This window comes from Sorex fumeus, unplaced genomic scaffold (genome assembly GCF_029834395.1).
Source record: "Sorex fumeus unplaced genomic scaffold, SorFum_2.1 ptg000002l, whole genome shotgun sequence".
NCBI classification, from domain to species: Eukaryota; Metazoa; Chordata; class Mammalia; order Eulipotyphla; family Soricidae; genus Sorex; species Sorex fumeus.
The window spans coordinates 82,123,169-82,150,221 of record NW_026606059.1 but is presented as its reverse complement, the minus strand read 5'-3'; the positions used below and the strand labels follow the sequence as shown (position 1 = coordinate 82,150,221).

General features: G+C 52.0%; 1 protein-coding gene across 1 annotated transcript in view; it reads left to right on the top strand.

The window, feature by feature from the left end:
* Positions 1–27,053, top strand: part of LRIG1 (leucine rich repeats and immunoglobulin like domains 1) — a 108,316-nt gene that overhangs the window by 58,172 nt on the left and 23,091 nt on the right. The window contains exons 4-6 of the mRNA XM_056134415.1: positions 22,333–22,470; positions 24,976–25,119; positions 26,700–26,843. Coding sequence (XP_055990390.1) covers positions 22,333–22,470; positions 24,976–25,119; positions 26,700–26,843 — 426 coding nt within the window. The remainder of the gene's footprint in view (positions 1–22,332; positions 22,471–24,975; positions 25,120–26,699; positions 26,844–27,053) is intronic.

Genomic DNA, 27,053 nt, shown 5'->3' with positions numbered 1-27,053 from the left:
CCAGGGCCCATTTCTGGGCCCCTGCTTTCCCCCTCCAAGGGAGGGTAAGGTCCAGGGCACCACCCAAGTGCTCTCCATGCTCGGCCAGTCTGTTTGGGTACTTGCAGGAGGACTAGCAGGGCAGAGGCAGCCAATTAAAGGAAGCCGGGGCTCACCTTGCCCACCTCCGGATTTGTCCACGGCAGTGTGTACGAGGCCAACAGCCTTCTGTGGGAAGGCGAACCAGAACACCTGGTTCTTAGAGCTGCGGCCTCATAGGAGGCTGGATACCACCACCGTGGCCCAAAATAGAAAATCAAACACCTAGTTTAGAGAGAATGCAGCCTCTCTGTCCCGGAAAGTTCCCAGGCATCCTGCCGCTGAGTTGGTCTCTTGTCCTGCACCTAAGTGAGCCGTTTGCCGGGAAAGGGGCCACCGTGGCCTCGGCCACGAGCCTGCCAAGTATACGCAGTCATGACTTGTCATTTCCCTTCTCTCTCCTCCTTCCCCCCCTTCTCCTTGAGAGTGGTGGTGAAGCTCGCCAGATGAGTGGTACATCTGCAAGTCGTTTGCTGGGAAGCTAAAGTGAACACCAGCTGCGGGGTCTGGGGAGCAGAGGAAGGGGGGTGGGCTCGGAGAGGAGCTCACTCTCGGGGGTCACTTGCTGCCTTTGGGGGAGCTCACGGTTGGCTGAGGCCTGGTTGTTGAGAGTTGGTTTTGTTTGGGTATTTGGTTTCCAGCCCCCCCCCCCCCCCCATTCTTTCCGATGACCACGTAAGCTTTAAATATAGCCCCAAACCCAGTGGGAATCGGATGCCGGTGAGGCCTGGATGGTCTGGGAGTGGTGGATGCTGAAATCCCGCCTGGGTCCCAAGGACCAGGACTGGGAAGTTGAGCCGCGCTGTGGGTTGCACAACAGCCCGCGTGAAAGGAGCCAGTCCCTGCCCCTATCAGTGAAAGGCCCCTGCTCCTTCCAGCCGGGACCATTTCCTCCTCCTCCTCCCCCGGCCCACTTCCTGCAGGTGGCTTCTGTAATCCACTAACGCGGGAGGCCTTTGCAGCGCGTGCGCCTAATCCGAAAATGGCTGGCTTGACTTTGACCTGCGCCGTGACCTTGCGGAGAAGGCCGGGCCTATTGTGTCTGCTCGCACCTGGGAGCCATTTTCAGCTTTGGAGCCCAAGTGGAAGAAACGTGTTTGCGTTTACGGCTGGCCTTCCCTTCAGAAGGGAAGGTCTGTTGTTGATGCGTGCCGAGGAGATGCTAGATGCTCCCTGCTGGTTCGCAGGCGAGGGTGTTTAAAGATAGTTTACTCGGGGTAGCATTGAGTCATGCCGAATCACCAGGGCCGCTTGCGTGTGGTGGTGGCGGGGAAGCGGGAAGGGGAGGTTGTGTTTTGTTTGTTGCTGTTTTTGGTGGTTGCAAAATGGTCAAAAGGTCCTCAGCCGGCGATGGTTCAGCCTTTCAAGTTGAAAATGAGAAGCTGCCCGGGAATGCCGTCCACGGATGTTGCTGGACATTGCTCTCCATGCCTGCCGAGAGCCAGCCCCAGAGTCTGTTGTTAAGCCCGTGCAACATGTGAGGCGCAGAGAGCCCCAGAGGGTTGCCTGCGATCACGCAGGAAGCAGTGCTTGTCTCGTCTCCCTCTCTGGGGCTTATGGTTGCATGTGGTCTGGGAACCTGCTAGAGTGTAAACCGGGAAAGTTCGAGTGTGACATCAGGCTGCGTGAAGGGAGCAGAGCCCGGGTCCTCCCTGGCCACCTGGCCCCTCTGGTGTTGGCTGGTCACGGTGACATTGGTTGGCCTCAGGTGAACTCGCTTCGAGTCTTCCACATGATTTTAATTAACTGGTGCAGAGTAACAGGAAGTTTTTCTCATGCCCCGAAGATTAGACTCCTCAGCCCCCTGATCCCACCCGTTGGTTATCCTGGGCTGATAGTGGCCGTCCATCTGCTCGGGGCAGTGTGGAGGCAGCGTCCCGGTGGGGCTCCACGGAGCCCAGACCTGTCCCATTGTGCCAAGCAGCTTCTCGGGGTGTATCTGCCCTTGAAGGTGGATTCCTCTGCAGTTTCCCCACTTCCTGGCCGCCTTTCAAACCCGAACAGCAAAGATAAAGGTGCCCGTTTGTGATTCCTTCTTTCCAGCTCCTTCTATGGGAGAGCTCAGTGTGTGTTGGGAAAGGTTCAGGGATGTAAGGTGCACCTGTTTCCTCTTGTGTTCTCTGCGGGGTCCCTAGTCTCTGCCCAGCAGATCGTGTGATGTCTCCAGGAACTCCGGCACATTTCCTCATAGAGGCTGCTGTGAGACTCCCCGTCGAGACAAACTGGCCGTCGAGCAGGTGAGGGTGGCCTCTCTGCTTTCCAGAGCCCTGGGCCTTTCTGGAGAGGGGACAGTTTACTGCGTGGTGAGGCGAAGACTTAGGGTTTTCCTCCTGCCTCTAGTGTCTCCTGCCCTGCTCCCCCCGTATTCACGGGGCCCCAGTTTCTTGCATGAATATTGGTGAGTGCCACGGTGGTTGAGAGACGTGTCACGAAGTGTGAGTGTGCAGCAGGTGACAGACAAGTTGCCACTGGCCACTTTCCGTCAGGCACCTGCTGCTGTGGGCAGAGCTGATCCTGCTATTCTCTGTGGTGGTGAGGCGCGGGGTGTTTTCCACACCGAACTCCAGAGGCCTGGGGCAGCTGGGCCAGAAGCTGGGTACAGCGCCACGAAGCAGACACCTTTGCAGGTGGCTGTCATAGCTCACTCTGTGAGTTGGTGACTGCTGTGGGGGGACAGGAGGGGAGCGGCCAAGAGGGAGCTCTAGGGTGCAGCCGGGGGAGTTTATGTTCGTTCTTTCTGCAGACTGCCCTTTCCTCTCCCCGGGCAGATGTGACAAGTGGCAAGAACTCAGCTGATGGCTGTGTCCCTTGCTTGCGCCCTAGAGGGACATGCAACTCTGAAAAACCAACATGACCATGCCACGTTCTGGGCAGGTGCAGTCAACGCCCTGGGTAGGGGCCCGGTGGGGGCTTGGGCACCAAGCACAGGCGTTGCTGGGTGGTGTCTAAAACTCCAGGTTATTTCAGCAGACAGCCCACAGTTTAAATGCGCCCCAACTTGGAAATTGCAAGCAAAAAGGATTGTCATCTTCATCCTCTTATCCTTACTGATAAATACCTAACCTCCACCTCAGTCCAGGCCTACCCCTCCCCCTGTTTCTTTTTTCTCCAGGTGGAGGGGAACTAAATACTAAGCCTGGTCTTCAATGAACCGTTTGTGCTTCTGGTGGTCCCTATTACAGGTTTTAGTTACCTCTTTCACCACTGATTTAATTGGAAGATACTGTGAAATTAAAAAGAGGAAACTGCGTCCAGTTTGTTGTGTGTGGGGCGGGTGTTTGTTCTGCTTAGACAGACGACCTCATTGGGTGATCACAGAACTCACTCTGGATTTGCTACCTAACCTGGGCCATTTCTTTGCCCTGAAAGCTGGCCCACCTGTCTCACTTGCATCTCCCTGTAAATCAGAGAAATCCTATTGTAATAGTGAGGGGAAAAAAACAACCTCTGTACAGTAAAATGATAGGCAGAAACCCAATTTGGGTTCTTTCAAAACCTTTTCATAATTTCAAGAGTAAGACTTAGGTTTTCTTTAAAAACTGTGGAGATGCAGACCCGAAGAATGCAGGTCTTCCTATGCAGCCCAGGTATTGGTGCAGAGATCCTGCATGCACACTAAGGCTGGACACTGTGGCTGGGGGTTGTCACTGCATATTTCGAGAGGTTGCAAAGAGCAACTTGAATTTTTCAAATGATGGGACAAACTCCTTAGACATTTTAGAGAGTGGCATTTCTCCCACCCCCACGCACCCCTGTAGTTTTTCTAAGTGAAAAACCAGTGGTTAGTTCAGTGTGCTGGCGAAGTGTTGCTGCCTTGTCAGTGCTGTTTGGGTCTGGGAGGAGAACTGTCCATTTCAGAAGCCCCCCTCCAGGCCCTGCCAACAGCCCTGATACACCTTTTCACCACCTCATGGCCAGACTTGCCCTGTCTCCATCCCGTGTGTGTGTGTGTGTGTGTGTGTGTGTGTGTGTGTGTGTTTACAAGAGCCTCTGTATGGTAACTCTCCAGCAATTGTGTGGCTCTAAGAAAGAGCCTGGCTGTCTTCACTTTCCCTCATTACTGAAAAAGAGCTCTTGCTCCCGAGGGATTTCGTGAATTACCCAGGGAAATGAATTCAGAAAACAAATCGTGCACTGTGGCGATCCTTGGATCCATTTCCCGGATGAGGGCAAGGTTCATCATTTCCCTGCCTCGGTGGCCTTGTGGGTCCCGTCAGGGAAGAGAGGGGGGCTGAGCAGCTGGCATATTGCGGGCAGAGCACCCCTCCCTGCCGGCCTCGAGTCAGTGACTGAAGAGAGCACCCTCCTGTCTTCTCTGCCTGCTTGCTGCTGGATGGGCTGGCATTGGAAGGAGAAGCCCCTTCACTGTCTGCTTGTCAGAGTGTCACCCCACAAGGAACAGCCTAACTGGCTACTGAGGTTAGCCTGTGGCGAGGGCTGCTGGTGCCCTGGGAATGGGAAGGACACCCCTCACTTGCACTGCAGGGTGTTTTGGTAGTGCCGCTTCCAGGCGAGGCCACTCCACTTCCAGCCCCAGCTCTACCAAGGCCCTGTTACAGGATCTTTCTCCTCTTTGGACCTCAAGTCCTTTATCTTTAAGGAGAGGGACATTGCACCCTGCTGGAACTGCATTTTGTATGAATCAAACCCCATCCCAGGGTGAGGCCCCTGGCAGGACGTGTGTTAACCAGGGTCTGAATGCACATGGCAGCTGGGACTGGAGCGAGGGTGTGTGCTGTTTGGAACACACGTCTGTCCGTTAGGTGAGAATTCCTCTGTGAGTGACCCAGTGGCTGTGCACCCTCGGGTTCAGGGGAGGGGCTCAACTGGAATGGAGTTGTGTGCAGTGGCCAGCTGAACCTTGCAGTGCAGAGGAGAGCTGCCCTGAGCACTGGTGGCCTGTGCTCCTGCTCCTCCCCCCAGTGCTCACCTCCCAGGGAAGCAGTTGTCTTATGCTTGGCCAATTCTTTGTCAGCTTTAGGTGAAGAAATGAAAGTAGGGCCTCTCCATGGTAAGATGCCATCTTGTCACTTCCTGCCTGGCACTTCACATTCAACTGCACGTAGTGAAAGTCCGCTCAGATTGTGTCTCTGGATTCTGTGCCGGTCCCCGTTGCCCTCTCTTTCACACAGCACCCTATCCCCACCCGTCGCTGAGCCCATTCCTTCTCTGTCTCCTTGACGATTCTTGGGAATTGAGGGGTACAGTCTGACTAGTGACCGTACTTTGGTCATGTCAACTTGTCACTTACCTCGACTGCACACAATGTGGCATCTTGCGTGTTTGGAGAAATATGTGGACAAAGCACTAAATGAACAGGATCATTTCAAGAAGTGATGGTGGGGTGTGCTGCAAAAGGTTTTAGACATTAAACATCAGGTGAAGGCGCAGTTGACCCCGAGAAGGATTCATCGGCCTGTGCCTCAGGCAGAGTTCTTTGTAGTCTAGAGATGCTACTTGCTTTCCAAACTGTCCATGGGCAAGAAGTGTGTTCCTGGGAGAGGAGTACGGGCCTTGAGGTCCCCTTGTCCCCTGTGTCTTTTATTCTACAACCTTCTTGTAGTAGCTTTGCAAGCCTTGGTGGGCTTCAGTATGAAATTGATTTTACTCTGCCATAGGTGTCCCTGATCTCTCTCTCTCCTGTGGGGGGCTGACAGGTGGTTTGGAGAAAGACTTTTCCCAAAGAGAAGGTAGGTTCAGGGCCTTCTGTGCATTGAGCTCCTCTCGGGAGACACCAACTGTCCTTTGTCCCAGAGAGACAAAAGCGAAGTGGAGGAGAGGTGGCAGACCCCCTACCAGTGTTCCTTTTTATTTTGTTTTATTCTGTTGTCTTGGCGTTTGGGGTCACACCCAGCAATGCTCATGGATTTACTCCTGGTTATACATTCAGGAATTACTCCTGGTAGTGCTTGGGGGACCATATGGGATGCCAGGGATCGAACCCGGGTCGGCCTTGTGCAAGCCCTTACTTGCTGTACTATTACTCCGTGCTCTCCCCCCCACCCCCCAAACTGTTTCAGTAGGCATTTGGGTTCTGCAGATAGTAGTGCATTGAGGGAAAAAGTACTCTATAGTCAGAAAACACAGTAACCCCAGGGTGAAAGGTAAACAGCTTTTCTACAGGGCATGTCAGAGCCTTTAATAATGAGGCAGTAAAGGTGTTTCCCAGATAAAATGAACCGCATGTTCTGTAAAATCCTAGCAGTTGTTCAGTTAGATGAAAGGGCTCTGTAGTCTTGGTGGTCTAAAAAACTCTGTTAGAATGAAAGGTTATCTCCAGAATTCTTATCAACATGCTCCTTGCTTGCTGTGTTGGGAAGCAGAGGTGACAAAGGACTAAATGCCATTATTCTGAATGCGCTGCTGGGCACTTTGCAGGATGAGTCCAGGGATAAAGCTTTGGGTGGTTGGGCTGGCTGTGCACACCTGACAGTATCAACATCATAAGCATGATGTACACGGGAAGTTCATGTGACCCTCTTTATTGCAGTGTTCGCTTTCTTGTGGTGGGTGGTCTAGAAGTGACCCTCTTGGCATCCCCAGGAACATCTTTCAGAACTTCACAAAGCCAGACTGTCGTTGGTGGATTTCCACTTGGCAGGAGTCCATCAGGTCACCTTTTTACGGTCACATTTCTTTCCTTTCCGCCCGCACACCACTCTGGTTTCCTTTTTCACGCACTTGTTCACTTATGGAATGATGATGGCCTTTATTTCTAGTAAGAATGGTTCTCTGGAGACCCATTTAAGTTGCAAGTGCAAGTAGTGAATTCCTTTTAGTTACAGAATAATATTCCATGATATAGGTGGTACCTCTCTTTAAGTTTCTGCCTCCTGAGGGAATAACTGGTGTCGTCTACATTTGGGCTATTATAGATAAGCTTGCAGATAAGCCAAGAGCAAGCCTTAAGCACAGTTGGAGGTGGTCCAAATTCTCCCCGTATCCAAATTTAGCTATTTAATAGGCATGTATTAATATTTCATTGTTTTTTAAGTGTGCACATTAAAACATTACATTTCCCCAAATAAGTTATGATATATATAATTTTAAGTACCTTTTGATCATTTGTATGTTCACTTATATGTTTTTAAAGAAATGATTTTTGACCACTTTCTAATTGGATTTTTTAATGCCACTGAATTTTGAGACTTTCTTATATATTGTAGATACTTGTTCTTTGTTAGGTCTAGGGTTTGAAAGTATTTCCCCCCTAGTCTTTAGCTTGTCTTTTTAATCTTAATGTGTTCTTTCACAGTGAAAATAAAATTTAAAAACTGAAATCCAGTGTACTAATTTTCTCTTGTATAGATGTGTTTTTAGAGTCTTTTCTTGCCCTTAGGTTCCAAGGATATGTTCCTATTTTCCTTTTCTTTTTTGGGGGAGAGGGGCACACCTGGCAGTGCTCAGTGCTTTGTCTTGGCTCTGTGCTCAAAACTCAGCCCTGGAGGTACCGGGAAGACCATCTGGGATGCTGGAGATCTGCCCCAAAGCAAGTGCCCTACACACTGTACTAGCTCTCTCGCCCTTATGCTCTTGCTTTTCTAAATAAAAGTATAGTTCACATCAGGCATTCAAAAGTCCATGGGAATAGTTTTCTGCTTTTTAGAGTAATCCCAAGAACCTGAGTGACAGTATTTCCTTCTCATCTTCATAGTTATGGCCAATAAAGGTCATGAGTACTATAAAAATAAAAAAAAAAATTAAGCAACAACAACAACAACAAAAATGAAAGCCCATGAGAGTATGTTTCATTCCGTCTGGAAGCGGGAAGAAAGTTGAAGCCTGTGGTTCCAGGTAATGGGGCTGAGGCTGAGTGTTGGTCCTGTCAGCACTCAGATTGGTAAAGACAAGGACTGGCAGAAGCACGGAACATGGCTTTGATGTCGTCATGGACCTTATCTCCTGCAGGGGAGAAGGACGGCATTAAGGGGCTGACTCCTTGGTGTCGCCAGAGACCTCCGCAGCCCTTGCACAGGGCACTCAGACCTTATGTGAAGGCTCAGGAAATGGCGTGGTAAGAGATATTCTCAGTCACATGATCAGAAGATCAGGAGTGTCCCAAATGGGGCAGGAAGCAGGCCTGGCTTTATTTTTAAAGGCACATCAGCGTATGGCTCCCCAGAGGGGAGGATCTGGCTTGAGAGGCGACAGCCAAATGCCAAAGGAGCTTCCCCCCCCCCCCCCCCCCCCCCCCCCGCTGAATCGCAGAGCTGCCTGGAAGCTGGCAAGGGGAGCAGGCAAGGTCCCAGTGACCACCAGCAGAGAGAGACCTTTGGTGGTCCTCGAGGGACCCCAGCCCAGCTCTGTCATCTTAGCCACGAACCATCCGGTATAGCAGCTTCTGCTCCTGTCCTTCTAGGGGGACAGCACAGCCGAGCTTCGTGCTCAGCCTGGTTGGCAGGGCCCTCCTGAAGCTGCTTATGGGGCTCCTCCCGCATGGCAGTCACTGAGGGGAACAGTTTCCTGCTGCCTGGAGAGTGCCTGGGGAAGCAGCCTGTGCACAGTGCCCAGACAGTGGTCTTTATCCCAGGAGCCTGTTCTCTGTTCACTAAGCCCAGTGCATTTCACCAGGCCTTGCTAATATAGCCTGTCTACTGCCACTTTCAGCAAATCTCGAACAGGAAATAGGAGCCACTCATACCTACGTAGGGACTGCACCAGGAATCTTCAATATGGGTGGGGTCGGGGCAGGTCTGGCTGGACCGTAGGGAGAGGGAGAGGGAGAGGGAGGCAGACAGACAAGTGAGACAGCAGAGAAGGCGGGGCGGGGGTCGGTGAGTCAGACGTCAGACAAGGGAGAGGAGGAGAGGAGGAAGGGAGAGAGAGAAGAGTTTTCACACATTCATGGGGGACCAGGGCAGGGGAGCCCTGGTTGAGTCTGTTGTATAGAGAAATGCTCTTCCCTACCTCTGTTTTGAGGTAATTCTCTGTACTGATTAGGAGCATGGCTTAAGGACTCAGGTCCCAGCTGTGTTGCTTCCTGCTATGTTGCCCTTCCTGTGCCTCAGTATCCCCTTCTCTAAGAGGGGGTTAGCGGAGCATCCAGCTCTTCAGTAGCCTTGAGGATTCCGTGAGCTAAACCAGAATCTATCAGTAGTAACAAAACCCTCAGATTTGCGACCATTATTCCTTGGAATAGGGCCCCTGCACCGCCTACTGCTGTTTCTGCTGAGAAAGAAGTCATTGTGCCTCCTTGGTGATCAGGTGGCAGAGGGCAGCGTCCTGGGAGCGCCCACTGCCCTGTGCACCTGACTCCTGCCTTGGAACCATTTCCTGGAGGCCGGAGGCCCTAGGCTCTGTTCCAGGCTGCAGCTATGAGGGCCTTTGAAGTTGAGCCACCCGGAGCAGTCTGTGCTGGAGAATGTTCAGGCTCGAGGGCTCAGAGGCGCCTCTGGAGCCGCACCATCCTTACCTAGAAAAACGTGGGCGGACCTAAGGGGCCCCCTGCAGGCATCCCTAGGAGAAAGTGTGTGCTCCCCCAGGACAGCCGTTCACCTTGAGATTGTCACAGAGGCCAGGTGTTTCTGCACTTGAGGATTAGGTCCCAAGTTCAGGATCTGTTGATTGTGTTAACTGCTTTGTGACGTTTCGGTTTCTTTTATTTGTACAGTTGGTAAAGTACCTTAAAACAATATGCAAATTAGCAGAGGCAAAAATTCCCCAACATGGCCATTCTCTGGACAAGAGCAACATATTTCCTTCTTTCTTCCTGCTGACACATTTTGAAGAGTGGCATTGTGTTATTGTTGGCTCTGTATCTTCACCTTACCATATGGGAACAAACTCACCCGGGTTTGTTCCCCAGGTGACCAGGGAGGGCACTCGTAAGAGGGAATATTGTATTTTGCTCGGACCCCTTGTGTAAGCTCATCGTGTTGTTTTCCGCCTGAAATTCCCGTCAGCAATGCTTTAGGTGACCAGAGGCTGCTGAAGCTACTGGTTGAGCCTGGCAGGGTGGGTCATGCATATGCTGGCTTCAGGCTGTGACGGAGGCCTCGGTGCACCTCTCGTGGTGCTGTTCCTCGCTGTTACTTCTCTGTGCCCCTCTTCCTCCCCTCAGATCTGGGAGAATCCGGACCCCTGCCTTCTTTGGCTGCTGGTGCATCTCTGCTTCGCCAGAGGGGCATGAGGACTTTGGAAACTGTAACGTGAAGGACTGGCGTGGGCCCCATGCAGCCCTGTGGTGTTCCTGGCCCGCACTAGTGTTGGGTCTGTGGCTCCACACCCTCTCCTCACGCCTCCCCGGTGCTCATCGTTAGCATTTCCGGGGTGGCAGCATCTTCCCAGTGTGGCATCGTTGTGGCAGGTTTTTGGGTGAGGGGGCCGATGCTGAACACACAGGCTGTATCGACTCACTTAGGGGAACATCAGGTTGAGGAGGAATTGGGTTGCCATGTTGGTCCTGACTGGGAGAGAGGAACACCGGCGGTGCCCACACTGGACTGGATTTGGGGGCAAGAGGCGGATCATTTCCGCTTTCCATCCTTTCGCTGTACTGGGTGCCGCTTGGTTCTGCCCACATGCCAGGATGATGCCTGGAACTTATCCCTTAAAGTCCTTGGCTGTGTTTAATGCCTGTCTTTGTTTCGGGGCGGGGGGGCTGAGGGTCATAACAGTACCCCACGAGGCAACCTCAGGCCAGCAGGCCAGCAGGCGAGCAGTATCTGACCAGGGCTTCTGTCTGTGCCTGAGCCCTTCCGGCTGGGCTGGGAGGGAGGTCGAGATGGCCTTCTGTGACAGAGCTGTCTGCCCGTGACCAAACCTGACTCATCAATGGAAATTTGTGTTGGGGTTAACATGAACTTGGAAATCGCACAGTTAACTGGACAGCCATTGTATTCAACATTCTCTCTTAAATATTTGCTCCCCTCCTTTAAAAGGTAATTCTGTACCATGCTTTTTGACTTATTAAAAAAATTTTTTTTAATTGGTCTTGCCTTAGGTAGTTTCCTGAATAGTATTCCTTTGTTTAGGAATGTGGTGGTGAATATATAGGAGCAAGCTACAGTTGTAATTCATGTGTTTATTCGATAAATATTTATTGTCTTTTATGTTCTAAGCATTGTTTTAGGTGTTAAGGGTACAGTAATGGAGAAAATGGGTCACAAGTGTCAGTCCTTGTGCAGCTGAATTCATTCTAGTGAGGTACTAGATCTCGGGGCTGCCTCAGATGTATTACTATAATTAATATACGCCGAGAGCAGTTTTAGATTTACAGAGCTTTAATTACTAAACTTTGAGAGCAGTTTTAGGTTTACAGAGGAAAAAAATAGATCTATAGGTTTACAGAGAAATTCAGTGGCAAGTGAAAACTTCCCATAAATCCTCTCCTTTGGTTTTCACATTTCATTGGTATGATGCACCTGTTGCAATTGATAGGCCAGTTATCGATGCACTGTTATTAATTAACACCCCCTCCCCCAGGGGTATTCTGGCTCTCTGTAGGCTTCTGCAGATACCCTCCGTTATTGTGTCCTCTGGAAAAGGGCTACTAGCCTGAGAGCCCTCTGCTGCGCTGTTGGTTTGGAGTCGCCAGCCTAATCTTGCCCCTTCTGGAATGTAATATGCTCTGAAGGAGCCAGTAGGCAGCCTTCTGCAGCCGCCCTCCCTCTGCAGGGCACTCTTTCCTGGGAAGTGTGTTTAGATTTTGTCAGTGCATGCTGACCGAGTGCACAGAGCTCTGGTCCTTCGGGGCGGGGCCTGGTGATGCCTTGCTGCCGTTCCTGGGTTGACCACTCTGGACTTCCCAGAACCCTGGTGACCGACTCTGGGCTGGCTTGTGCCGGGGTTTCTTGATTGCAGGCTGTGGACTGCCAGCTGTGTGTGTGTGTGTGTGTGTGTGTGTGTGTGAGAGAGAGAGAGAGAGAGAGAGAGAGAGAGAGAGAGAGAGAGAGAGAGGAAAATGGGCCCTGCCCATTGAGGTACACTTCCCAGGCGGGGAAACATCTGCAGGGCTTCTCTGCAGGGAGTTGATGAAAACTGTTGGTTGAAACTCCCAGGGGAAACCCAGCCCAGAGGAAGTGAACGGGTCTGGAGGCTGGTTGACATCCCAGGCCTGTCCAGAGGGGTCGACCCCGCCCGACGGAGGCTGTTTATCCCGCCACTGGGCCACTCTTGTTTTTTATCCAAGCTCCACCTGAATAAACAGATCCGGAACATCATCTGCAGCCAGGCTGAGAATCTGCCAAAATTCCCCAGGGAACTGATGATTCACCAGCTATAGGGAGAAGGGGGAGAGGGAGTGAGTGAGAGACAGACAGAGCGAGCGAGACCTGCTTCTTCTGATTCTCATTTCCTGTCCACCACATAACCCGGCTGCGCCATTCTTAGGAGACACCAGTTTCTTAGAACAAATTATCAATTTATGCAACAGAACAGATGGTTTTGGTTTTCATTTTGAAGAAGAATGTAAGGCAGGCCCGCAAGAGGGCCTTTGTCATTCCGACAAACTTAATTTAGTATGAGACGAAGGTTCTGAGCCCAGTGGTTCGTTTACAAACCTTTGTTTTCAAGTTACATTTTGATATTTGCTCTAGCATCACGTATAGCTACAGTATTTGTCAATTTGGATTTTAGAATTTTTCTTCTTCCTTTTTTTTTTGGGCGGGGCATCAGGGTGCTCATCGGGCCCTCACAAATAATAATTATTTGGCACCTGAACAAGATTTGATTGAACTCAGTCATGTTCTGTAGCCCCAGGTTGTGTTCCTAATTCATGGGAATTCCTAATTCACAGAATTAGGAGGAGAGGGACTCTTAGGGCAGTGGCATCGAAAATGTCATTCAGTAAAGCAGCATGAAGTATGACTCTTGAACCAAATGGTTTTTCAGGTTCATTTCAGTGATATGGAAGACTTGGCTTAAAAGAAAATTACCAGCACCTGCTAAGGCTGAACTTAGGCCTGGCCTGCCCAGTGATCATTGAATTTGTCGTAATGCCCATTGGTAACAGCTCACTGTCCACCAGCAGTAAAGTGTAAGACAACTTGCTGTATGTTCTCTTGAAAGAAATAGTTTACAGGGTCCAGAGCTGTAATATAAGAGGCTGCCCTTGTTAGATCCCCAGCACGCTATATGGTCTCCCGGTCCCTTCCAGGAGTGATCTCTTGGGGGCAAAGCCGGGAGTCAGCCCCAGTCCTGCTGGTGTGGCTCAGAAACAAACAAAAAATAGTCTAGAGCAAGGAAAGAGGATTAATTGCTGCTTTTGGCAGCAGCATGAACGGATCTCAGAAGCATGATGTTGAGTGAGAGTAAGCAGTTCCTATATAAAATAATTACATATATATATGGAAAGTACAAAAATGGGCAATGCCAATCATTGGTGATTGCAATTAGAGATGCTCTTTTGGAAGAGTGAACTAGTCAAGTGAGCAGAGGCAGCTCTGGGAGACTGGAACTGCCATTTCCTGCTCTGAGCAACATCTCCAGAAGTGCATCAAACATTTGGTCAGAATACAGTGAGCTCTGCACTTGTTTGTGTTCTCACAATACCTGTGAAGGTTCAGTAAAAACATAGTAAATGCCAGACTTGGGCCGAATGACCCTCTTAGTGCTGTATTTTTCAGCAGTGAGAGAAACCATCTTCATGAAATGATTCATGGCATTTGATGCTTGCAGTCAAACGATGAAGGGAGGCATCAGGGACAGTCTGCTTTGCACTAAGGCGTACTCTAAATCAGTGCTCTGTGGGTGATGGTGTTACACCCTCTCATCCAGTTTGCACAGACCCTGGAGTGCGTGACATTTGTGGATAGTGGCACTAGATGCTGCCATGCTTGGTTGAAGAGTTTCTGGTGGTACGACCATGGCCGCGTGCCCAGTGTGGCCGGGTCCCGAGTCAGCCGGTGTGGGGTTGTGGGAAATGGGAGGTGGAAGGAAGTCAAAGTCTGTGGAACACAGTGACCTTTGCCACCCGTGGGCTTGCATTGCGCTGTTCCACTTGGGTTTTCGGCTGCCGGGATGGGCATTCCTAACCCCTGTATTGTCACCCTGTTGTTAGCGAGGAGTTCAGAATGGGGCAAGAGCTGTCACTGGGTTTTACTGAGTTGTTAAGGAACACACTGGACAAGTCTGATGTTGTGGTCACATGGGAGTTCACTGTTCCTAATAAGAGCAGTTACTTTTCAGGGAGTATAAAGAAGGCTCCAGAACCATGCCACCAGACTCCGTGCCAGACTGTGGGGCGGGTGAGAGCCCTCCCCACCCCAAGGGACCCAGCCCCGGTAGCCGACCTCCACTGCCCAACCAGTGCCATGCTCCAGGCTGCTTTCTGGACACTCAAGCCGTGCTTCACACAAGTATGAAGTCCCACGGAACCCAGATAATGCGGAACTTTGTGACCTTGGATTCTGAACTCACAGAGATCCTCTGCCTGCTTCCCCCAGTCTCTGGTGACTCAGGGATCACACCCATAAGCCACACTCTGCCAACACCAGATAATCTCCTCAATCAGCCAACCTCCAGAACTCATGGATGCTCCTCCCAGACAGGAGTATAAAAGAAGGCTCCCAGAACCCTGCCACTGGACTCTGTGCCAGACTGTGGGGCGGGAGAGAGCCCTCCCCACCCCAAGGGACCCAGCCCCAGCAGCCGACCTCCACTGCCCAACCACCACCAACCAGGCCGCTTTCCAAACACTTCCTACCTATTTATGCATCTCGGAGAGCCCGGCAAGCTACCGAGAGTATCCTGCCCACACAAGCAGAGTCTGGCAAGCTCCCCGTGGTGTATTCGATACACCAAATACAGTAAGGACAATAGGTCTCATTCCCCTGACCCGGAAAGAGCCTCCAATCGTTGGGAAAAGACAAGTAAGAAGAGGCTGCTAAAAATCTCAGGGCTGGGAGGAAGAGAGCACCCGCTCCAGTAATTCGACAACCAGTCGAATGGCAGTGATACAGTGATACTTTCAGGGTTGACAGTGTGGACTTGTGTGAAGACTATAATTGTCTGGCAAAGCTCAGGGGCATGCTTAGCTGTCAGGACGAGTACATTGGCCAACTCTACTGCATTTGAAGAAGTAAAAAGGATAAGGATAGACAGTGTAAATGTCTGTTCTCTGTAGTCGCCCTCTGGCCTGCCTGTCCCCACTGCCTCCAATAAGGAACCGGAATCATCTTCTAAGGAACACAATAATGATACAGCTTGAGATTCCATTTTACTTCCTAAAGAGGTAGAGAACTCATCTGGAAGGTTGACCATTGATGATGTCTAACATGGGGACTGAAGGGAGAAGGGAAGGATTCTCTGTTGCAGAGAGGTAATTAGCCCCGTTTTTACTGGTAGCTAAACAGGTAAAGAGTGATTCACCCACAGTTGCCAAAGCTGTATCTGAGCATGAATTATAGTCTGCGTTCCTCGTCCCCAGGAATCCAGAATGGTTGCTTAAAGAGTGTACCAGGGGTCAGCTTACATGTGGCCCATAGCTCGTGTTTGTCAATAAAATTTTATTGGAATTGATAGTTGTACAGAGACCTTACGATCCACAGAGCTGAAACTATTTCCTCTCTGGCTCATTACAGAACAAGTTTGCTAACTCCTGGTGTAGATAATCACTGAATTATTCCAGGAACCAGCTCTAATCCATTTGATCCACCTTGACCCAACTTCCTTTGATCTCCTTGCCCTTTCTTCCTGTTATTTCTAACATGTGATCCTTTCCGTCCCTAACAGAAGTATCTAGTGAACCAAGCTTTCACAGAACCATAGTGGGACAGTTACTTACAATAAAAAGTTCAGAATGTTGATTTGAAGTGCCTTCGTCTCCTCTGCTGTCTTAATTTAACATCAGCTCTGAAAGTATAGCCAAGAGGGGAGAGCTTATCTCACTCGCACTCCGCCTTTGAAGGCTGACTTTGTTTTTGAAGACTTTAACAGGTGTTGGTTTAATAGATTTCTGTATTAAGTTCTCCGCCCTCCATAGGAGGGCCTGAGGGGTAAATTGACACTGGATGGAGGTGGGCACAGAGAGTCCTGAGCACAGACCCCCCACTCCTACCCTCACAGTCCACATGCCCGCAGGGTCGGCTCCCCTGTTCTGGTGATGGGGAAACTGAAACGCTCCCCTGATGAAGTCAGTGGGAACATTGGCCAGCAAGACTTTCCTCCTCCCCTTCCTTCTCCGCCTCCTCCCTCCCCACCCTGTGCCATTTTGTAAACTACAAGAGCATCCTTCTGCAGATTTTTATTTCTTAAGATTGCCCTTGAATACAGGTCTGTAAAGACTGGCTCTCCAAGGATGTCTGCTCGACTGGACTCTTCTTTCTGCTTCTTCTTAAAGATAGAGATTGGCAGCCCAGGCAGCGCCCTGTCTGCAGAACCGTCACTCACACAGGACTCTCAAGGCTGGTGCAAGGCCAGACCTGGCTGAGGCCAGTTACTACAGCTCTCGGAGTTGGCTGGGAAGTAACCAGCAATCTCTCAGGTTAGGGATTTGCTCAAGGTCTAAGGATTGAGTCCTGGGTGGTACCCTTAAGATTTAGCCCAGGGATCTGCGCCGCACTGCTAAATAGAGCCCCGCTATCTCCCTTGGGTTTACAGCCTTGGCTCCTTTTGCTTCCCAGCTGTTTGACCCCGGGCACATTCCACTAGCTCTCCAGGCCGGGTGTCCACGGCTGTAGAGATAATGCTAGAACCCTTGTCATCAAGGGCTGTGTGACTTCTCTGCTGCTTCACCCAGAGCCTTCCACAGCCTTTGGTCAGATGTTAAAAAATGTTTGAGCACCTGAAGTCAGATCAGAGGTCTAAAGGGAACTGCGAGCTTTTGGGGAGTGGGAGTCTGGTGTGTGAGGACTGTTTGTGTTGCGTGTGGCATTGAAAACCCAGGCTGTTTCATGGACGTGCATTGCCGGATTGTGCCGGGGTGGCAGGCTCCTTTCCGCCATCTGCTTTTGAGGGGGCGGGGGGTGGGGGAGGCGGGCGTTGAAGACTCTGCCTCATGGGGACCGATGACTCGCTGTTTTCTCTGGCTTTGCTGAGGGGATGTCTTAGATGGGCAGGTCACCCCTGGTCCGGTAGGGCGACAGGGTTTGGGGGACCCCAGTCAGCGGCATGCACTCCAGTCCCACTTGCTGTGGGAGTGAGGAGAGGAAGCACAGCCAGCGCCCCAGAGCAGCAGGGCTTTCCTAGTGGCTAGGTTGGATGCTCCAGCTGGAGCGGGCTTGTTGCATGCATGAAGCTGAGTGGGAGCTTTGAGTCAGCCCTTTGTTCCTCGGAGAGATAGAGGGAGTCAAGCCTGCTTGTTTGCATTGAGCTGAGGCAGAATAGACAGAAACCAGTCACTCATTAATTCTATTCATTCTTTTTCCAGAGCACCCCTTACAAATTAGCTCCTGAATCTGGTTCTGAGGATACAGATATGACTCATACAAACAAGAACCCATTTTATTGAGCAACTGCTGCCTGTCAGGTCACATCACCCCCACAGGACATAGGAACTTCACACCCCTCATTACTGATGGAGCGCCTCTAGGTTCACACACATAAATGGTGGAACTAGGATTTGAACTCAGCTTGGCGGCCCTCAGAGTCTATTCTTCCTCCACACTTGCTGTGCCACCCCCGGTAAGGACTCTAGACCATGGGTGGAGGTACCAGCATCCAGTATGGACCGCTAACATAGTCTGGCTCGTATTTCTGCGAGGGGAGAGAGGCTGAAGTACAGGGATATCTAGTCGTTTTTCATGTGCACGAGGAGTTCAAGGCAGAGTTTGATCAGGGCTGTTGTTGGCTGGTTTGGACATGATTCTGGACCAGGATGAGTCTGCCTTATAAAAAGGTTGAAAACCACTGATCTAGTCTAGAGCAGAGGTTAGCCCTGGAGCCGAAGGTAGCACATGGGGACAGCAGTGTTTGAGCCCTGAGGACCTTGAGTCACTGTCAGCTGGTACAATGAATGCCTGAGCACTGCTATCCCAGACACTTTGGGAAACTTCTTTCCTTCCTGTTGCGCTGATTGAACTCACCCGCTTCCCACCCCTGGCTTTCTTTTGCTTAAAAATCCTGCCGAGTCTGGGTCTGTGCTCAGCCTTTCTGGGTTCAGCCTACGTTCATTATTTGTGATCCAGATTTCAGTTCTATTTATTTGTTTTGTTTGTTTGTTTGTTTGTTGTTTTGGAGACACATTCAGCAATGAGCAGGTGTTACTGCTAACTTTGCAGTCAGGAATTACTCCTGGAGTTGCTCGGAGGACCATATGGGGTGCTGGGGATCAAACCCTAATTGGTTTCCCCGGTCGGCTTGTGTGCCCTATCTGCTGTACTATTGCTTTGGTCCTCATTATTTGTGATTCACTCAACAACACTTAGTGAGCACCTAGTATGTGCCTCACACTTTTCAGTGGCTTGGAGACACAGCAGTGGACAACACGAGCCAACATCTCCAGTTTTGTGGCGACTTGTCTTGATGGGAAAGAAGATATCAGACTAGAAATAGGTGAAAACACTGCTGCTGGGAGAAAAAGGATGGTGTGTGGCGGGCGGGGAGGGTGGAATGACAGCAGAGTCTCCAGCTGGGGAGTTCCATGAACTGATTTGGGTTTTACTCTAATTTCTTGTGGCAAAATAGGCGAAATGAAAACGTCACCATTTTTATCTTCCAAGTTCAGTAGGGTTGAGTCTCCAAGTACTGTGCATGTGTTGTACAGTGTTTCCCCAGGGCGGAACCTTTTCTGTCTTGTGAAACGAGGATTTCCACTCACCACCCTGTTTTCGATTTCAGGAATTTGACATCTGTAGACAATACCTTGAAGAAGTGTCACCAGCCAGTATTTGCCCTTTCCTGTCCAGCTTTTCTGTTCTTTAAACATTATGTCCTCGGAGTTGTAGCACTGTAGCACTGTCCTCCCCTTGTTCATCGATTTGCTCGAGAGGGGCCCAGTAAGATCTCCATTGTGAGACTTGTTACTGTGCTTGCCAGGCTCTGCCATGCGGGCTCGATACTCTCGGAGCTTCCCAGGCTCTCCGAGAGGGGCGGAGGAATCGAACCCGGGTCGGCTGGGTTGGCAGCATGCAAGGCAGACACCCTACCTGCTGGGCTATCACTCCAGCAGTAGGGTGAAGAATCAGATTGTACTTTTTTAGTGTTTGTAAACTTAATTGAGTTTCAGTGGTATACACATGCAACTTACATGTTATAATGTGATGCTGCTTCCAGTAAAAAACAACATATTTGCTGCAGAGTTTAAGCAGGTACCTTCACGTGCTCAGGAATTGCTCCCTGCAGTAGCATGTGTGTGAATTTCCTGCTCATGGTTGAGCAAGAGCCAACCTTACTCACGCACTTTGTGTGTCCCACAGGGCATTGGTCCACCCTCCTTGGAGTGTGGTTTGCTTCCCTTTTTAGAAATAGACTTTTGTCGATGTTTTTTCATTTGAAAGTAGAAGAGAAAAGGATCTCCTCGAGTGAGGAGGAACTTAGTGTAGGACTAAGTTCTCGAAACAGTGTTGAACTATGCTCTTAGTTGTTCAGGATGTGCACTGAGGTCGGGCTGCTGGGTTCCATGCCCATTGTAGCTTTCATGTGTAAAGAAACGTGTTCCCTGAGGAGAACTCGTGTCTTTGACATCTAACTAGCAGCCACCCTGAGCTTAGGAGCTCGTGTCCCGTTGCGCCTCTCCTGGTTGCCTTTCACCATTCGTGTGGTTTCTTGAGGAGCAGCTGTCTGGTTGCTGGGTCTTGTGTTTGAGCCACGGTTGTGTTTGACACGGTCTTTGGGAGAGATGCTGCGGGAATGTTTTCTCCTGGCATGCAGGAGCCCTGCAGCTGGTCTCCCGGGCAGGGAGGAAAGTGCAGCAGTAGCTTGCTAACCTGGTTGTCTTAACCTTTGCAAAATAGAAATTTTGGCCCTGTCATTTGATGCACCCCCTCCCTCAAACCAGCCCCGCGTGGGTCCCCTGATGCTTGTCGTGTCGCTTTCTGTTGCCTTGCTCACCTGGGCCCCGGGCCCCAGCTTTCTGCGGCCTGATTGTGCCGGGACACGGTTTCTCATGGTCTTCCTGGCCGGCCCTCCAGGCACCGCTCCTGACGGGCCCCTGCCTTTTTCTTCTTGGCAGCGGGCATCCTGCCCGCTCAGCTGCCCCCGGCATCCTCTTCCCAGAATCCAGCGCCGGTCCCTCCTTTCATCCAGCCCCTGTCACCCTCATTCCCACGCGCCCTCCGTCCTGTCTCCATGGCTGCCTCTCTGTCCACGGGGACCTTCCCGGCGTGTGAAAGGGGCCGTCCTCCTCAGCGTGCCCTGGCATGGAGCGGGGCCCACAGCCTTTGATTCAGTGACGCTCTAGACAGAAGGAGAAAGACAAAGACAGAGGTCATGGCGGCCAAGGTGGGGGCAGGAGAGGGGCCTGGGATGGTGTGGAGGGAGAAAGGGGCCGGGGCGGGGGCGGGGAGGGGCCCTCTTTGTGAGCCCCCCGCCCTTCCTCCCCCCCACCCTGTGCATTGTGTTCCCCTTCAGTCTCTCAGGACTTGGTGCATCAGGAATCCTGCACAGCTCAGCTCTGCTGCCTTTAGCTCTCCTCTCCTCCCCCACCCCAGACTTTACGTAATAAAAGTTTCCTTTTATTTTCATTTTTCCTTGTTCTTTTGGAGTCAGAAAACTGAAGGGACTATCTTTATTAAGAACTTACTATAAAGAACTCAAAGGAAGTGGCTTGGGGTAGGAGAGGAGGGGCTTGGAAGGGAAAAACTGTCTTTCATTCCAGGGAGATCAGGGCTTGGGAGTCTTGTCTCTCTCTCTCTCTCTCTCTCTCACACACACACACACACACACACACACACACACACACACTTCACATAACCTTCTGGGAGTCTTGTAACACATACACACCTTCTCACATAACCCTCTGGGAGTCTTGTAACACACACACACACACACACACACACATACATACACCTTTCACCCTTCTGAGAGTCTTGCAACACGCGCGCACACACACAGGCACACACACACACCACTCCCCCCGCCCCCCATTGCCTTCTTGAGAATCTTCTGACACACACAGACACCCCTCCCCCCGCAACACACACACACACACACACACACACACACACACACACACACACACCCTTCTGGGCATCCTGTAAAACACACACACACACACAGCGCATATACCCACATTCCCTTCTGAAACTCTTGTAGCATGTGTGTGCGTGTGCACACGCACACACAACACGCCACACAGTGTACTCTTCTGGGAAGGAGGACCTTGTTTATGCCTTTTGGGACTGATTTGGTCAAGTGTTTGTTGAAGATGGCACTTTGTTAGCGAGCCTTGCGGACTTGCCTTGTGCTCAAGAATGCTTTGATTGGCCGGGGACCCTGACACTGTTTACTCTGAAACTGGCCCCAGGGAGTGCCTGGAACCCAGAGGCCAGGGCTACCACCCGACAGATTCTCAAGTATCCAAGTGTCGGGATCAGGCAGGGCCTTCGTTCCTCCAGGCAGAGCCAAGCCCATGCCACAGTGGTTTCCTCCAGCCTTCTTCCGTCAGCCCCCTCCTCTTCCTCATGAATGCCGGTGGCTTTGAGAAAGAGGACTGGACGTCCACACCAGCCCTGCTATCCAGGTGCCTTGCTCGGCAGTCAGGCCTATGAGAGGCTCACGTGTGGCACGCTCTCATTCTCCTGCAGCGAAGGATGTGCCCCCGTCTTGGAGGGGAAGAACCCAAGGAACAGGAGTGTGGGGAACTCAGTTCCAAGAAACCCGCCCTTGCTGGTTTCTCTTGTTAAAGGGTCAGTGTTGTGCCCCCTCCCCCCCTTTTAAACTCCCCGTGCTCATCTCCATGGCCGGTCATCAGGGTCAGGGTCAGTCGTCCCTAGGTGTATAATGCTGTGCAGGTGCTGGGGCTGTTCTGGGGGTGACGACTGAGAGCAGCAACGAGCTGGCCGGGCGCACTGTCGGCATGTCACTTCAGCAAAGCCAGCAAACTCCGGGTTCCACTGCTGCCGTCCACCCTGGCCTCACCTGCGTCGACTGAGGAGAGCGGCCAGGGCCAGGGCTCAAACACAGCTGCCACAGACCCACAGCGCCGTGTTTTCTCCTGTCCCGGGCCGCAGATAGAAACAGGGCCAGGGGAGGACAGTGGGGGATTTCATTTTCTTCACTGTGTTCCTGATTTGTTTCTGAAATGGCCCAAGTTATTTCCCGTGTGTGTGTGTGTGTGTGTGTGTGTGTGTGTGTGTGTGTGTGTGTGTCTCGAAATGGTGCGGCAATATTTCTTTGCAGAATGCCACGCTCCAGTCGTGTCCCTCTGTGTTTCAGGCAACACAACAGGATCCGCGCGGTGGATGGGAGTGTGCTGAAGACGTACCTGGCCCTGGAAGTGCTGGACCTGAGTGCCAATAACATCACGGACGTGCGCAACACCTGCTTTCCACATGGGCTGCGCCTCCGGGAGCTGTGAGTACCTGCCTGCCCGCTTCTGTCCTCTGTGGGCACAGAGGCCGCTGCCCGCCCGCTCGCCACCCCCCCGCCCCCCACCTCCCGCCTGTTTTCCGAGCACTTCTGGACCCTGCAGTGCTATCCTGACCTTGGGGCAGGAGAGGGGAGCAGCTCCTCGGCTCACTGGTTCCCGACCCGTGATGCCTATGCCGGGAGGAGGCCTCAGACTTGCCGTGCAGAGACTCAGCCCCTCAGTTCCAGGACAGTCTCGACCACCAGAGCCTAAACCCGAGACAGCGCCAAGTAGAGAATCTCGGCCCCGTCGGAGGAAGCCCGTTGAGGGAAACCCTTTCGGGAGGCTCAGCCTGTCCCTGTGAGCTTTTCAGCCGGGGGCTCTGTTTAAGCTGCTCACCTGGTTTATTTTCTGTTGCTGGGGCGAGGGGGGTAGTCCTTGGGCCACACTCAGGCTCAGGCGTATTCCTAGCTCTGTGCTCAGGGGTCATTCCTGGCTTTGTATGGGGAGCCTGAGGTGGAACCAAGGCTAACCGCTTGTAGGCGAGCACCTACCCATGGTATGACCCCTCCAGCTCTGATTGGTTTGCTTGAGGGGCCTGACCTTCTGTACCCTGGGTTCTCGGGACCCTCTAGATGCTTTAGGCCCTCTCAGTGCCGCCCTCTCTCACATCATTAGTGGTAAGAGAAGAGCTGTGACAACCTCCCTACCCCACTGCTTGTTGGTCGGAAGATGCTGCAGGGGGGAGGAAACTGAGGCTGTGGGTTCAAGAGTCTATAAAAGACCTGAGTGCTTGCTCCCGAGTCTCTTTGGAGGAGCGGGCTCCTGAGGCGGTGTAGGGGTTGTTGTGACCCCCTCTTTGCAGGGAGGTCGAGGCTTGGGTGGCACCTGGATTTTCCAGCACCTCCAGGGAGAGGAGCCACTTCCCCCTTAGTCTGCACTCGCCCAGGAGGCCTGTGCCGCAGGAGCCTCGGCCCCAGGGAGGACTGTCAGAAGGGGTCCGGCTGCCACCTGGCACTTCTCTGCTTAAGACAAAGAAACCAGCAACTGCGAACTTGAGTTGCAGTGACCTTTCCTGTCTGCACGAAAGCGGGAGGGACTTTCTCTTTTGGCAGATGCCGTCCAGTATATCTTCATCACACATGCTGTTCTTCTTTAATCTGGAGTGCTAAGAACAAACAGTCCAGACCCATTTGCAAAGAATCCTCATGTGCCCTGTCCTGGGTCACTCCCTGGAGGAGAGATGCGCATGCCTCGTTGTCCTTCCCTCTGCAGTACACACTCACGTTCTCTCTCTCCTCTCTCCTCTCTCTCTCTCTCTCTCTCTCGATTTGTCTGGCATAGTTAGTGCCACTATAGGAAAACACATATTAAATCCACTAACTTCTAAAAGTCGCCAAATACACTTATATATTACAGTCTAAAATGACATTTTGCATCCTGGGCTTTATAAAGTAATTATATACAGAAAACTTTGTGCATTTTCAGGACAGAAAATCATTTTCTCAGCTTTACTTCATAAAAATGCATTGATAAATCTAGAAAATTATGTCGTAGTTAACCATAAAACCATGGAATGTGTGTGACCTGATATACATCTAACATCTGAGATATTATTATTCTGCCCCCTGTACTGAAAATTGTGTATACCTAAGAGATGCTTGGTTTTTAAGATTGATATGAGGAAGTTTTTCATAGCACAGCAGGTAGGGCGTTTGTTTGCCTTGCAAGCGGCCGTCACGGCCGACCTGAGTTCGATTTCTCTGCCCCTCTCGGAGAGCCCGGCAAGCTACGGAGAGTATCTCACCCACATGGCAAAGCCTGGCAAGCTACTCATGACGTATTCGATATGCCAAACACAGTAGCAACAAGTCTCACAATGGAGACGTTACTGGGCCCGCTCGAGCAAATTGTTGAACAACGGGAGGACAGTGACAGTGATAGTTAGTGTGAGGTGTGTGGCAGCTTCTCCGAGGAATACTAGTCTCCTCCTCCGTTTTTCTTGTCTTTCTTGTTTCCTGTTGATAGAATTTACACATTTTGGAATGCCCAGCATCTAGCAGTACAGTCATGTGTGATCTGAAGGTCGGGGTCCCATATGTGCTTAAGCCTATAGGTGGAGATACCTTTGAAGTGTTTTTTTTTTGTCTTTGTTTTTAAATAGGGGCCATGGGGATGGGGTGGGAGTTGGGGGCTGTTTCTTCTGGCAGTGCTTGGGGGTACTGGGGGAGTACGTGCACTCCCTAGTCCTGGGGGGGCATGCAGTCACCAGGGAAGGAACTCGGGGTGGCCTATTAGCCCCGTCGAGTCCTGAAACAAGGCTCCATTCTGACCCCGACACCCTTGGGAGTGAGGATGAGCTTTGGCACCCTGGGATCTAGCTGCCCCATGCATGCCCGCTCCTCTGGCTGTGTGTTTGCTTCTCTCTCCAGTGGGCCAGGGCTGGGGCCTAGACCGGACAAGGAAGGCCTCCCACTGACCACTCCATTTTCCCTCCTGAACCTTTCCAGCAACCTGGCGAGCAACCGCATCAGCACCCTAGAGTCGGGTGCGTTTGATGGTTTGTCACGGTCACTGCAAACACTTCGGCTGAGCAAAAACAGAATCACCCAGCTTCCTGTGAAAGCATTCAAGCTACCCAGGCTGACACAACTGTGAGTACAGAGACCAGCACTTTAATTAAGGTTAGCCAAACTTTATGGAGGCCAGATTTCCCCGGAGACCTTGTGCCAAACGCAGCTCTTTCCCTGCTTGCCCCAGTCAGGCTTTGCATTAATGGTCCTGCGGCAACACCCAGTAAAAGGAAATTAGTAGCTGGGTCTGGTGCCTGCGAGCGGGCAGCTGGGAAACCGAGCCTCTGAACATAAATGTGCTCGTCGTCTTGGCACTTCCCACAGCGGAAGGTGGAATTGTGCCGATCAGCTGATCGTGACCGATGCAGGCTCTGGGTCAATTCCTGTTTCCTTTAGAGGTTTTGTTCTTTGTCTTTGATCCCCCCACCCCCAGCTATTCCTCTGCAGCTTGTATCATGGGTATTGTGATGTCTGACCTTTCTTGAAAAGTGTCCGTGGTGGGCAGTGCAAGCAAGAGATGGGGGCCATCTTCACCCCAGAGTCGGACAAGGTACTTTTTTGGGGGGTGGGGGTGGGGTTAAGCAAGATCGTTTTATTGAAACTTCCTTAGAAAGGTGTGAGGGAAGAGAAAGGGAGAAGTGCATGTTCTCTACAAAGTACAGGCTTCTCCAGAACGGAAAGGGGACGCAAAGATGACCTACCGACAAGCCGGGAGACGCGCCTCCCAGGGAGGATCTATTGAGGAACAGGCCGGTACTTTGCGAAGGGAAAATCGATTTCATATTTTGGAGTGACCTCGGCCGAGCATCCTCGACCGAGGATGGCCATAGGGACAGAGTCAGGAAATGGGCTGTTTGGTTCTGCGCCCACGGCAGAACATGCCTCAGAACAGAAGCCGACATTGGACCTTGGGTTTAAACAGAACAGAACAATTGTTGAGAGCCATGAACCCTAACACCCCCACCTCTTGCCTCCCACCCTCTGGGTAGGTCCCAGCTCCCAGCTCTGCGGTCCTGGTGGTGACTCAGCATGGCGGAGTGGGGGGTGGGGGCAGGTCAGGAGACCACTGCATCCACAAGTATTTGGGGGAAGACCGAGGGCTCTCGGATGAGCCTCGTGTTACCAACGGGTGCAGCCCAGCCAGATTTCTGATGGTGTCTGCTGAGCTGTGCCGGTATCTGCGGGTAGGGAGCCGGATGCGAGCCGGATCACAGCACAGAGATCTTGCATGCCCCAAGCGTGCAGTGCCAGTCCTGAGGGGAGGGCCTGGTCAGTGTGCCAACCAAGTGGCAGGTGTCACTGCATCCTGCCGTGGCGCATCCGATCCGGTGGGCTTCCCTGAGTCATGGCATCATCCGTGGGTTTCTGCAGCTGAGCTGAGCGAGAACTTCCAGCTACCGCCCCGAGTCATGCCCCTCGTTGCGGGTCAGGGATTTGTGTGTGTGTGTGGGGGGGGGGAGTGCAGCAGGGTTCGCTCACTTCGGGGGCACCTGGGCCTGGCCCCGGGGTGCTGCCGGTGCCTTCTTCCCTCCCTCACAGCCGCCCCACCAGTGTGTGTCCCCACCCGCCCTGATACCAGGCCCTTCCCACAGGCCTGCACCCACATGGTCCGTGATGGGCTGCGAGTCGAGATGCTTCAGCCACCGGCTTTCTCTCCTCAGGGACCTCAACCGGAATCGGATCCGGCTGATCGAGGGCCTGACGTTCCAGGGCCTCAGCAGTTTGGAGGTGCTGAAGCTTCAGCGAAACAACATCAGCAGGCTGACAGACGGGGCCTTCTGGGGACTGTCCAAGATGCACGTGCTGTGAGTATAGGTGCAGGAGGTGCCGGGACTCAGGGGAGGGGGCCCCCTCTGTGTGTCACACACTCGAGCTCCGTTAGCCAGGAGGGACCCCTGGGCCTGACACCCTCGCCTTTGGGACCTTAGGGGGCCCAGCTCTGTGCTTTAAGGGATAGGACCAGATCAAAGGGGGGATTTCCGCAGAGATGTAGGGATTGGGTAGCAGGAAGTGGG